General features: G+C 39.0%; 1 protein-coding gene across 1 annotated transcript in view; it reads right to left on the bottom strand.

Moving 5' to 3' along the window:
- The window catches only part of Thsd7b (thrombospondin type 1 domain containing 7B), a 932734-nt gene that overhangs the window by 449518 nt on the left and 469680 nt on the right, over window positions 1-13536 (bottom strand). Inside the window, exon 6 of the mRNA XM_077798343.1 lies at window positions 5946-6101. Within this exon, the coding sequence (XP_077654469.1) occupies window positions 5946-6101 (156 nt within the window). The remainder of the gene's footprint in view (window positions 1-5945; window positions 6102-13536) is intronic.

Genomic DNA, 13536 nt, shown 5'->3' with positions numbered 1-13536 from the left:
CTTCCTCCCTCCCTCCCTCCCTCCCTAACTTCTCTCCCTAACTTCTCTCTGGCTCTTTCTCTTTCTCTGTCTTTCACAGTCCTAGGGATAAAACCTAGAGCCTTCAACATGCTAGGCAAGCATCCTACCACTGAACTACACCTTCCACTCTCAAATTTCTTTTTAGAAGTTTCTCTTTATAGAAATTTGAGAGTGGCAAGGGTGTTGGGTATCAAGTATGCATCTACAAATGCATCACATCCACGTGCACTTTACCCATCAGCATTTTTAAGGCTAATTCTCTTTCAGATTTCTCTAATTATAACATTCTAGGACTGTCTCAAAGATGAAGTAATAAAAACAAAATCTGATCCCATTTTAATTCCTCTGAAAGGTGTCCTGGCGTCATTCAACAAGCGCTGAGGACTGCTCCTCACGTCTGCCTGTCACTGACCTGATGTAAGACCAGGAAGCCAGTGACCATGGGCTGATTTTCTAGTGACTTCCAAATAGCTGACAGCCACGAACCTCAGATGATGCCTGATTGAAGGGTGTCTGACAGTCACACATAGATAATTGTTATAGTGACTAATCTCTTAGGTAATAAAACATTTCCTACTTTCCCATTCCTTTCTACTATTTTTTTAACCATGAACAAAAAGAACATACCAAAAGAACAACGTGATGACTAGGAAAAAATGGAATGATTTCAAGGATCTCCAACTTTCTCCATTTATTTTCTTGCTGGTATTTTTCTCCCCCCTCCCTACTCATATCCTCCACATTTCATTGTAAATATAAGTATAAACAGAATATATACACATATATATTAAAAATGCATGTAAATATAAACATATATGCATATATGTGCACTTTAAAAGTGTATAAAAATAAGAAATGATTGAATGTCTTAGATTTCTGCCAGTGGACTCAGCGTTTCTTTAGAGGAGGGATTAAAACATGAAGTTGGAGACTGTTGACATTCCAGAGTTTTGCAATGTCTAATGCATGAGCCTGTGCACCCCAGACTCTGTAGAATTCAAAACTACATTTAGTTTTTGCCCCTCAGTGATTCTGAAGGAACTCAAGCAGGATCACAGGATAGAAAGGGAGAATGAGGCAATCTCCAGCTCACACTGACAAGTCAGTAGAAATAACAGGAAGATCACTTGCTGCCGTCCTAACATGCTTGGACACCTTGTAGGCACAAAATCATTTCCCTGGAGGGAAAACTCCATTCTTTATTTTTCCCAAGAGGGATTACAGGCAGGTGGTCCTGCCAGGTTTCAGAAAGACTTTAAAAACCAACATTCTCTCTGCTTTAAGGGAAGCATTTTAAAATAGCTAACTCTTAGACTTGAATAGCAATCGCCGAGGCTCATACTCTCTCCTGCCTGTGATTACTTAGTGCTGAGAGAAAATCATTTCTCCCCACTCTGGGCCCTATGAAACAGGAATGGAGCCTCATTTATTCCAATGTTCTCCTAACAATTCCCAAATCCTGAGAGCTACCACCACTTTTAGGTGAGAGCTTCCATTGCTTCAGCCCTTACCTTGGGCTCCAAAGACTGAGCCTCTGAGAAAAAAAAAAAAAAAAACACAACTGTAGTTTGGGGAAAAAAATACCCACCCTGGTTACCTGATGCTCTCAAGATGTCACTAGCACTCTCCCTCCCTCCCACAATTGCAGACTCCTAGATTCCTGTCACTTTTCTTCTACACTATGGCTGTTCTCAGACCCATCCCAGTTCTCCTTATCTCCTATAGCAGCTCAAGGATTTGCTCTCAAGGGCAATGGTTTACCTTGACTAGTGTGGTACAAAAGGCAGCTGGCTTTTCTTCTCAGAGATAAACTTGTGCTTCAGTCCAAACTTCTTTGGAGGAAAGGAATTAAGCATGACTAGTATTTGGTGGGACTGTGGACTGAATTACAGGGAACTCAAGTCCTTGTGCTGGTTTGGACATTATTAAATCACCACAGTATTTTTATGAAGCATCACATCATCATGGAGCCTAAATGCTAATGCAAGATAGGTGGTTTATTAGTTCCCTAGGACTGCCATATCAAAGTACAGCAGATTGGGTGGTTTCAAATGGCAGATATGGCCAGGTGTGGTGGCACACACCTATAATCCCAGTAGCTCAGGAGGCTGAGACTGGAAGATCACAAGTTCAAAGCCAGCCTCAGCAAAGCCAGGTGCTGAGCAACTCAGTGCGACCCTGTCTCTAAATAAAGTAAAATTGGGCTGGGGATATGGCTCAGTGGTTGAGTGCCTCTGAGTTCAATCCCCAGTATCCTCCCCTACAAATAAAATAAAGTGGCAGATATGTATCATCTCAGAATTCTATAGGCTGGAAATCTAAAATCAAGTTTTCAGTGGGGTTGTGTTCATTCCAAAGACTCTAGAGGAGGATTGTTCTCATTTCCCTTTCCTAGCTTCTGGTAAGTGACAGCAATTGGGAACCTGTGGCTTGTAAGGAATCATTCCCAATGTCTGGTGCCACCTTCATCTGGTATTCTCTTTTCGTCTTCTGTGTCTTTATATCCTCACATAGCACTCTCCTCTCTCAGTATGTTTGTGACCAAATATCCCTCTTTTCATAAAAATGCCAGTCATTGGAATATACCCTATTCTAGTATGATCTCATCTTACCTTGATTACATCTGCAATGACCCCATTCCCAAATATTGTCACAAGCCTGCACAACAGGCATTAGAATGGAAATATATCCTTCGGGGGACACAATTCAACCTGCAACAGGTGGTGTCTAATGAATGATGGATAAAAGTACAATTTCAGGAGCTGACTTAAACAGCTAGGTAATAAGGGTCAATGAGGAAAAAAGCTGGTGTAAAGCCTTCTTGGAGTAAGACAGAAGATTTGACAGAAAGTTGTGAGTTTCCCAGATGATTTGCAGGGACTAGTTCTGAGTTTTGTGGAAAAGAAAAACTGGAAAGAAAAAAAAACTTAAAGTAATAATTTTATACAGAGGTTTGGTGAAAATTTGGGCTTAAGTGACTAAAGGTGCAAAACAAAATTAGGAAAAGGAGAAAATGAACATTCTCTAAATTTCAGTAGTGGAACAATGGAACAAAACAAAGGGGATGATACATTTAATAAACATCTATTTAATATTCATTATAATTTAATGTTCAACATAATTAAGTCTGGACCCCAGAATTGCTTCTACTTTTTTGTAGTGTCCTTGAGCAAGCCACCTCTCCCCATCTCCATTTTCAGTCTGTGAGGCTGCTTGCAGCAGTACCTCTCCAAACTTGGAGACTTGGACTTGGTCACTAGAGTCCTTTCTCCTATCAGTTAATAGCTCAGAAATGAGCACATGCCACAAAGCAGCCAGAGACAGTCATTTTCAGGACTCTTCCTGAACTACTGGGAAGATATTTCTTACTAGTTATTTATTATCTAAAATGAAAAGCATTTTGACTTTCACTCTATGAAGACAGCCTGCCTTAAACTGAACCCATACAGAGAGAAGTAGAAAAGAGATGGAGAAGCAGAGAATCATGAAGGTAAAGAAAGAACAAGAGGAAGAGACTCAGACCCACTGACCTGGTTTACACTGTTAGATGCAGCCCTGTTGTCCCTTCTATGTTTAGCTATATGAGCTAACAAGCCTCTAATTTGGGCCTAAGTCAGTGTGAATTGGATTTCTATCCTTTATAGCCAAAGGCACTCTAAGTAATATAAAGCTCGCTTGACCCAGTGCAAGTTCTACAGCTTTGAAGACAAAGGAAGTAGGACTCCATGTGGCAAAACACCAACAGCCATAGCTGAAGTGGTGGAGTCTCAGACCAGTCTTGCGTGGTTTTCTAGATGGTGACAGTAAACAGGTGTGGCACAGGTGGGACACAGAAGCACTGAGTCTAAGAACATGAAAGTCTCCCTGAGGAATCTCATAATCAACTGCAAAAGACTCACAAAGATCAGATTATGTATGTGTAGACCACATAGGTCTAGACATTAATGACAATGTGATCTTATCTGCCCATAAATTAAAGTAGCCTGGGGGACATTTCAGTTCCAAGTCAAAGAAAGTAGCAGGAGCTTCCCCTCCCCAGGTTCCATTGAGACCCACACTTCCATTCTTTGATAAAGGAATAAAAGTTAGCTTCTTCTTGCCAAAGATGCAACACCTGTATTCCTCTTCTGCCTTCAAGGTGTCAGAATTAAGTGAGGAGCCTGGGAACATAGGCTTGTTATGATGTGAATTGATCCATACAATCAATAAATTACTAATACTGGTTGTGTAAAGCAACTGCTGTAGTAAAACTACCTGATCACTTGTAACAGTTACCTCCTTGCTGGAGCAACAAGAATGGAGTCACTATGGCTATACAAGCAAACAGATGTGGCCATAGGGACTCCATTTCAGCTATTCTAGACTCCACCTTAGTTTTTCTGTTATTGCTCCTGTGAGGAGACAGCTGCAGGACCCATTTCTGAGAAAACAAAATGAAATCTGTTTTCTGTATATATATATATACAGAAATATATATATATATATATATATATATATTCTTCAATATAATATATATATATATATTCTTCAATACTTTGTACCCCACAAGATTTACTCAACCCAGGATATATATATATATATATATATATATATATATATATATATATATATATATATATATATTCTTCAATACTTTGTACCCCACAAGATTTACTCAACCCAGGATATCAGAATATGGTGGTCTTAGTGACCTCAATAACTTTGACATAGATTGTTGCCCCACTAACCACCCGCTTGACAGTTTTCTAGCACCTGCTGGAACCCAAGATGCAGTTAATTGAGTTGTTCTTTTTAGCTTCTGTAACTTGCTTGCTTGCTAACTGAAAAATTCCATAGGATGGGGTTTTTCTCCTTAAATAGCAAATTTCCCTCAGAGGAAGACTGCTGTTCTTTCAGAGAGCCACTTGTACACTGATAGACTCAGCCCCTGGCCAGGTATGATTGGCAAAATTGGTGAAACAAAAATCCTTCAAATTATTTCAAATTTGGACTTGGTGTGTTTTCTGAGCAGTCTCCCCACAACAGGCTGTAAACTCTGGTAATGCACGTGTGTGTCGGGGATCACTGCAGAAATGATTGAAATGGGGGGGTTTCAAATGAATGTGGCATAAAGCTGTGTAGGGATCAGGGAACACCAGGACTGCAGAACCAAGCCCTGTGTTCCTTTTTTGCATATAAAATACTCAGTATTACTGTTCTTCAAACAGCCTAACGTCTGGAATATCCTGTATCACATTTCTCTGAGTAAAGGGCATATTTCGTCTTAACACCAGAATTTAAGGGAACACAATATCAATAGAAACCAAAACATCAATGAAAGGAAAGACAAGATGTTTATGAAAATGGAGAAGGAAGATGGACATGTACAATTTAATCAAAACTAAAGAAAACTAGACTACAAAGATCCAAAAAATCAAGCTTGCACAAAAGGTTTGAAGATTTTATTTTAAACATCAGGACAATATTGAAAAGTGTACAACATACATAATGCTTCCTTTAAGAATCTAAAAAATCTAAAATGTTAAATGTGGAAGTCTAAAAATGAATATTAATCAAAACAGTTGGATTCTGATACGATTACAGAAATCTCATCTAATTCCCTCAGTGTAACCACTTCATTCATCATATTTCATTCATATATATATATATATATATGAATGAAATATATATTCACTTTAACTTATATCCAATTGAATGACAGTCACTTCATCAGCTGTGAGCCTAACTGGAAAGCTGATCAAGGTCAGATTCTATGCTTCATAGAAATGTCCCCAGTTACCTCCCTGAATGCTGTTAGGCTTGAGCTAGTTACCTAAATTTTAGAAACAAATATTGTCTTAAGCAGGCTTAATCAGCTACTTAGCTAGCAGAATAAATGTGTGTACACTGGAAGTAAATGAAGCACACACAAGCAAAGCACTCACCTTTTCTCCCCTGAGGATCACGGCAGTTCTCATGGAGGCACAGGCCCCAGGCTGACCAGGAGGATACTATGCAGTCCGTAGAGCAAGGAACACTGCAGAGCTGAGAGGCCGTGGGGGCAGGTCCCAAACACAATGCATTTTCCACAGGTCTAAAGACTGAAGGACAAAAAAATATTGGCCCATGTCACACATTCTGGACATCCTTAATATTGCTCCTCTCTTTACCTGTATTTTTTTCTACTTTGCTCACATTTGCTCCATGGTAATAAAAAAAAGTATATACAAACTAAATATCAACACCCTCCAATACACATTATTAGCATTTGGGGCAAAGAAAGGAAAAGAAGACAGGAACAGAGGGCAAGCACTTGAGATTCCTGCATTACAGAATACTTCCTGGGAATGCAAGAGAGCACTGGAAATACCATAGATACAAATTATCCAGAGTTATGATTTAAAACAAAATTAAATGGCTTTGTGAAGTTTCAAGATGAGTCTATCTGGACTATATAAATGACTGGGTCACTGTGAAAAAAATCAAAATCGAACCCCTGAGGAGGAGAGTTTAGCATAACCAATCTACTGCTGTGACTCCCTGGAGGGGTGGAACTGGTGAAGAAAGAGAAGAAAAATGGTTCTTAGAATAGGAAGAAAAATCAGGCTGTGTGACTGCAGACCTGGCCGCTGGAAATCAGTTTCATTAGTGAGGCTGCCCAGAAGTGCAGGGCTCCTCCTAGGGAAGGACAAAACTAGGATCTCTCAGCTCTTTCTAGTGTGCAACTGCACCCATTCTGGGCCAAGAATCTGGTCCCTTCAGGATGCGGTGACCATCTGTCCACAGTGCTTTTTACCAAGCATCCTCTGTATGTACACCCATTCTGAATAACTTGGAAAAGCCCAGATGAAGGAGAATACCATTCCCATCTTTGGGCACATTATAATAGAGTTGGGGCCCTTGAAAATGATACAACAATGAATAGCCAAAGACAGAATGAACTACTTTTGCATAAAGTAATTCCCATGTTAGGATGATTCTGAGTTTGTGAGTAAACGGCTAAAGTCCAGAAGGTTTTATCTTATAGAGTGGCTTGTACTATGCCTAAATGTTTTCCATGTCATTTCCACCTAGAAGAGCGGATTATAAATACCTCAAAGGTGGAAACTAGCATGAGAGGATCAGGTGGTAAATCATACCTTCTACTCTGTGCCCTTGCCCTTTCCATGTGTGTAAGAGTCAAATCTGGTAAAGGTGGCAATCAATCACAGCTCTGGCCAGCAGAATTTCGAACAAATACCAAACTAACAGCAAAATCAAAACACTGTGATGAAAAAGTTACAACCTGTGGAGAAAATGTCTTTCTAATGAACAATGAGGCAGCTTGAGTTACTCACGAAGGTGAAAGAAACAATACTGTTTTGTTTGCAATTAATTATTTTGTAAAGTTTACCAAAAGGATTTGACCTGACTTAATATGAAAGCAAAGGCAAAGCAAGATTACCAATATAAATGTTACAGTTTACATGCCATGTGGAGAGGGGACAGACATTAGGGGAAAGCAAAAGGCAGTTACCTAGGAGGTGGAGGACAGGAGGTGATGAAACAATGACTGTTCTGGAAATGACTATGGGGTACAGAGGCTGCAGTGGCCAGAACTGATACATAAGAGGATGAAAGATCATGCCTAAGGAAGAACCTGAGAGATGGTTGAAGAGTTTATGATTATCTCCTGCAGAGTGAGGAAGATAAATTATGCAAGACAGTTATTCCTTGAGTAAAGCCATTCAATTCCGCCATCTAAAGCAGACATTCTTGGGTGGTATTTGGTTTGAAGGACCTCTCATCTACAAGAATAAGTCAAGTAGCATATTAGCAGAGATGTTATGGCTTTAAATGTCCACCCAAAGTTCATGTATTGAAGGCCTTGGTCCTTAGCTCATGGTACTACTTGGAAGGGTTGAACTTTAGAATGTAAGATGTACTTAGAGGATGTTAGGTCACTGGGGGCATGCTCTTTTCTTCCTGGTTGACATGAGATTAGTGGCTTTGTTATCAGTATGTACTCCCCGCCATGATGTTCTGCCTCATAGTAGACCCAATGTCAAAGGGTCAAGCAACCAAGAACTGAACCCTCTCAAAGTGTACCAAATAGATCTTTCTTCCCTTTAAGTTGATTATGTCAAGTACTTTGTCATGGTGATGTAAATCTGATTTAAAAATAGAACCTTGATACAGAGGGAAAAGGAAGTTGGACTCATCAGCTGAAAAATCTAGTTGTTTAATAAACATTTACTAGGCCTATCAGACTCTGGTTATAACCACTATAACATGTTAAATTACTTAATCTGAATAACTTCTATTTGAGATATATAGTTATTATCTCTGGTTTTTAAATGAACAATCTGAAGAACTGAAATGTTAGCTCACTTTTCCACATTCCCAGCTAGTGAATGGTGGGGTTGGGATTTGGATCAAGGCAGTTGAGCTCCAGAGTCTGTGCTCTTTTTGGTTGCGGGGGGGAGGGGGTTTACTGGGGATTGAACTCAGGGGCACTTGACCACTGAGCCACATTCCCAGCCCCTATTTTGTATTTTATTTAGAAATAGGGTCTCCCTGAGTTGCTTAGTGACTTGTTTTTCCTAAGGCTGGGTTTGAACTTGCGATCCTCCTGCCTCAGCCTCCCAAGCCGCTAGGATTATAGGCATGCACCACTGCGACTGGTGAGTTTGTGCTCTTAACAATGTGACTTACTATGTGACTTCCTCATTGGTCATTCAACTTACATTATTTAAGTGCCTACAGTATGCTTCTTTAGGTAGCCCCAAACTAACCTAGTTCTTGCTCATCCTTTCTTGATTATAGTTCTTAAGAAAAGCTATAGAATAGGCTAGGGTGTAACATCCTAAAATAAAAAGGGAGCTGGCCAGAACAATCCAAACTCTATTCCAGTTGCCCTAGAACAATAATATGTTCTTCAAAATGTTAGCCCAAAATGTCATGTATCTCACAGCATATCAAACTCAGCATGGGCCACTTTCGAGCATCCTTCATCTGCCACTCAAGGCGGACATGCACAATTGAGAATACATCCATGTGGGTGGCTTCCTGCACCTCGTAGATGGGCTTATAATAAATCTTAGGCTTCTATTATTCCTTGCTGTCTACCTATGAGTAATAAATTTGCTTCTGCAACGAGTTTCATAAGAGTCAGTTTTGTTTCACTGGTCTCAGAAAAGTTAGTAACCAGTGACCTGCTTTATACCATGTGTTAACAGTTAGTTAGCTGCTGAATCCACAATACTGAGTAAAACAAAGTCCTTGTCTGAGTGGAGCCCACACATGAGTTGTTACCAATACTCAGGTGAGTCCAGGAGACCCAACAGGATGAGAAAGCTCTACTGCTGCCCCTTTACCTTTCCACGGCTTTCTCCCTTCAACATCAGACAAACTTAAGTGTCTGTCAAACTACCCAAACCTCTGAGCTCCAAGACCTAAGAGCCAACTGCCTCTACAACCTCTGCCCTTGAGGATGGACCCTGCAGTTGAAACTATTCAATGCACCAGAGAGAGAGCAACTACCAAGCACACAATAGACTCATACTCAATCTCATTTTAGGCCCCCAGAGTGTCTGAGCAGGAAAGACTTCCAGTAAGCAGTAGATCTGGAAAAACATCCGAGGAACATGTCCTGAAGCTGCATTTGTTGAGGACACTGTGTCTACACTGATAGCATGCTTATTCCACTTATTTTTTAGAGGAAAATTGAGGAATATTAGGGACTATGGAGTTAAGTTTCTCTCAGGCGATGAAGGCTTAGCTGTCAATTAGTAGAATTGACAGCTAAAATTGGACATCCAGTAGAATTGGACATTGCAGCTAAGGATATTCCTAAGATTTGAAAATAGGGAATGACTCTATATGCTGAGAAAAAACAGGAAGGGGTATCCCTGGGGACTACCAAATGACAGATTAGAGGCACAGTGGTAGAAGGGAAGCCATTTGTCAGAGCAGTCCTGTCTTTTCAGCACCTGCTGCATTGATGGACTGTGGGTCTCAATCCATATCAATAAATTTCTTAGTCCTTGGTGTTATGTCTAAGATGCTTCCTACAGACACTGAATCAATGTGCTGGGGTCAAACTATCTTTATTACAGACCCTTGTACCATCTCTGCTTCAAGCTACATTTGCTCTAGAAATAAATCATGAGTAAGTCACAAAGCACTTACCAGGGTCACATTTCCCTCTATCTAGGGGGTTATCTTGCAGAGAAAAGTGACTATGAGGTCTTTCTACACCTATTGACTGCTAGCTCTGGGAGGGAACTTCAGAGCTAATTCAGTTTAACTATTCAATTTTACTGAAAAACTAAGTTCCAAAGACTTTAGGTAGCTTCCCCCATGTTCAGCACATCTATAACAAAGCAAGACCTGAGCCATGTCCCAAGTAGCCAACTCACCTCCACCTGTCTTTGGTTTTCCTTCCATAATATGATGGCTTCAGACAGGACAGATGAGGTCATCTGTACCATGGATAATTAGTTTAGGAATTACAGTGACTACAACCAAAGGTATCCAGTGAGATGACAGGTCCAAGGAATCCATGAATCATATAGACCTAATTTAATCTGTCAAACAACATCTAAATCCTTCTACATTGCTGGTGTAAAACTCCCACTCTTTCCCAGACCTGCCCTACTAAAGAGAGAGACCAAAATTTGCTCTGCTTCCTATGAGAGTAAAACCTTTTTACTCATGGCTATTCATGTTTTGTTGAAATTGCCTCAGTGGGTGGATAGGGTCTGGGTATTCCCCAGTCACTAGGAGTTGGATATTCTACACAGTGTACTCTTTATTGAGTCTTCATTTCCCCTTGGCAAAATGCCAGTCATAATATTTGTTGTAAGAATTGCTGGGCTCTATTCAGCTGCATTCTGTTCTATGAAACTTTATTAACAGCTTTATTTCTGTTAAGTCTGTCTTTTCTGAAATGTTCATCATCACTAGCAATTAGAGAAATGAAAATCAAAACCACTCTAAGATTTTATCTCACTCCAGTCAGAATGGCAGCTATCATGCATACAAACAACAATAAGTATTGGCGAGAATGTGGGGGAAAAGGTACACTCATACACTGCTGGTGGGACTGCAAATTGGTGCAGTCAATATAGAAAGCAGTGTGGAAATTCCTTGATAAACTGGGAATGGAACCACCATTTGACCCAGCTATCCCTCTCTTCAGACTATACCCAAAGGACTTAAAAACAGCATACTACAGGGACACAGCCACATCAATGTTTATAGCAGCACAATTCACAATAGCTAAACTGTCGAACCAACCCAGATGCCCTTCAATAGATGTATAGATAAAAAAAGATGTGGCATATATACACAATGGAATATTACTTAGCAATAAAAGAGAATAAGATCATAGCACTTGCAGGTAAATAAATGGAATTAGAGAAGATAATATGAAGTGAAGTTAGCTAATCCTCCCCCCGCAAAAAAATGCTGAATGTTTTCCTTGATATAAGGAGGCTGATTCATAGTGGAATAGGGAGCTAGAGCATGGGAGGAATAGAGGAACTCTAGATAGGGCAGAAGGATTGGAGTGAAAGGGAAGGGGCATGGTGTTATTAACGATGGTGGAATGTGATGATCATTATTATCCAAAGTACAGGTATGAAGACATGAATTGGTATGAATATACTGTGTATACAACCAGAGATATGGAAAACCTGTGTTCTATATGTGTAATAAGAATTGTAATGTATTCTGTTGTCATATATAAATAATAAATAAATAAATAAATAAATAAATAATTCTGTCTTTTCTGATGCAATGAATCCCTGTTCAATAAGCACACCTACTGAGGGCAGGTCTGTGATATACACCTTTCTCCAGATTATACGCCTTTCTGACCCTGTCTCCTTGAAGCCTTCTATTATCCCTGCACTGACCACCTGCTGGACTAGGTAAGCAATTATCTGAGTTCTCATAGGCTATCTAGATTTTGTAGACAGCAATGTCCCTTCCCTTAGAGATTTCTTATGGTCAAAAAGTATTAAAATACTAAAATAACTCATCACTTGAATAAATTCAGATTACTACGTAGCAGCATCTTTCTAAATGCTAAGAAATATATTTTAATATTATAAGTGATTGCACATCTGCCATAGTCATTAATATTTTGGATATTTTAGGGGCTAGCCTGGAATTTTTCATTTGCAATAAAAATTATTAAATTGACCTGCCTTACAAGAAACGTTGAAGTCTGGTACTAATGATTGCAAAGTCACCTTAAATAATGAATGACTCAAAGAATGTTAATTAACAAGGGGCAAAATATGCTAGGTAGGTGATATGTTCAACACTGGAAATATATAATACCATTCTTAATCCTAGAAATGAATAAAGTTCATGATTTTCAAGGACAAGGTGATTTCAGATGAGCACACAAATTCAAACAAACTGAATTGTAATTAAGAAGAAAAATGCCTGTTGTGATCATTAGCACTATTGCAACTGTAAAGATAAATGAGAAGCTTCACTTTTTATTCTTTGAAATTAAATCAAGCTCTAATCCAAACTAATTTGCATTAACAAAGTTAAGTTGCCAAAGATTCAATAAGAGGATACCATTCCCACCCCTACTGATGGACATTTTGTAAGATCTAATTTTTAACTCCTCAAAAAGATATTCAAATAAAAGTGGACAGTATTATCATTTAGTTAATTTTAATTAATACTGACATATCACTTTTTAGTTTATACATAATGAGTCATATTTGCTTAAAGCAAAAATAGTTATTAGAGGACTCAAGGGCACTTTCTTATTTCTTGGTATATCTATTACTGAATGAAAAATCAAGTCAGTCTTTCAAAATTCAGAAAGCGTTTGAGGTAATTCTGTCATAATGGAACTCATATTTCCTTCAGGACAGGAAGAAATTTCTTCAAGATGGTTGAGGAATTAGTCACAAGATACTGATTCCACCCCTCACTCCCAGCATTTTCAAGGAGATAGGAATGAAAAGAAATAAAGGTAATGACACTTCTTGGGAGACCCCAAAACCTGTATTACTTTGCCCATTTTCTATACTAGGGAGACCTAAATAATTCTACAAATAAAACCTATTTTCAGTTGATTTTCTATAAGATATTTGATTTCATGAGTAACACCAACCTCCACAAAGAATTTAGACAAAGGAGTTATATTCATTTCAATTTTCCAAATCAAATCCAGGCACTATAAGCCCCAAAGAAAATTCTCACTCAAGGACTTAGGACGCCCTCCTTCCAAGGACTCCCTGAGAAACAACCATAATAGAAGCAGCAATTGCTCAAATTTAATTCAAAGCTAATGAAAGCGCCTACTTATGTAAAAATGCTGCTTTCTAAATGATTTTTGAGAAACAATATTGTCTCTGACATATTCATTTAGGGAGTACACTGACTTGGCAGAAACTCAATCCACCTACTGCTAAAATAAATAGGCCTCTTCTACAGACTGAAGGAGTCAACTGGGTGAAAGGGAAAGATAAATAATATTACAATTTTAACCATAAAGCTATTTTCCTTCACAAAGCTTCATGC

Source organism: Urocitellus parryii, chromosome 1, assembly GCF_045843805.1.
Source record: "Urocitellus parryii isolate mUroPar1 chromosome 1, mUroPar1.hap1, whole genome shotgun sequence".
Lineage (NCBI taxonomy): Eukaryota > Metazoa > Chordata > Mammalia > Rodentia > Sciuridae > Urocitellus > Urocitellus parryii.
Note: the sequence above shows the minus strand (reverse complement) of the source record. Positions and strands in the feature narration are given on the sequence as shown.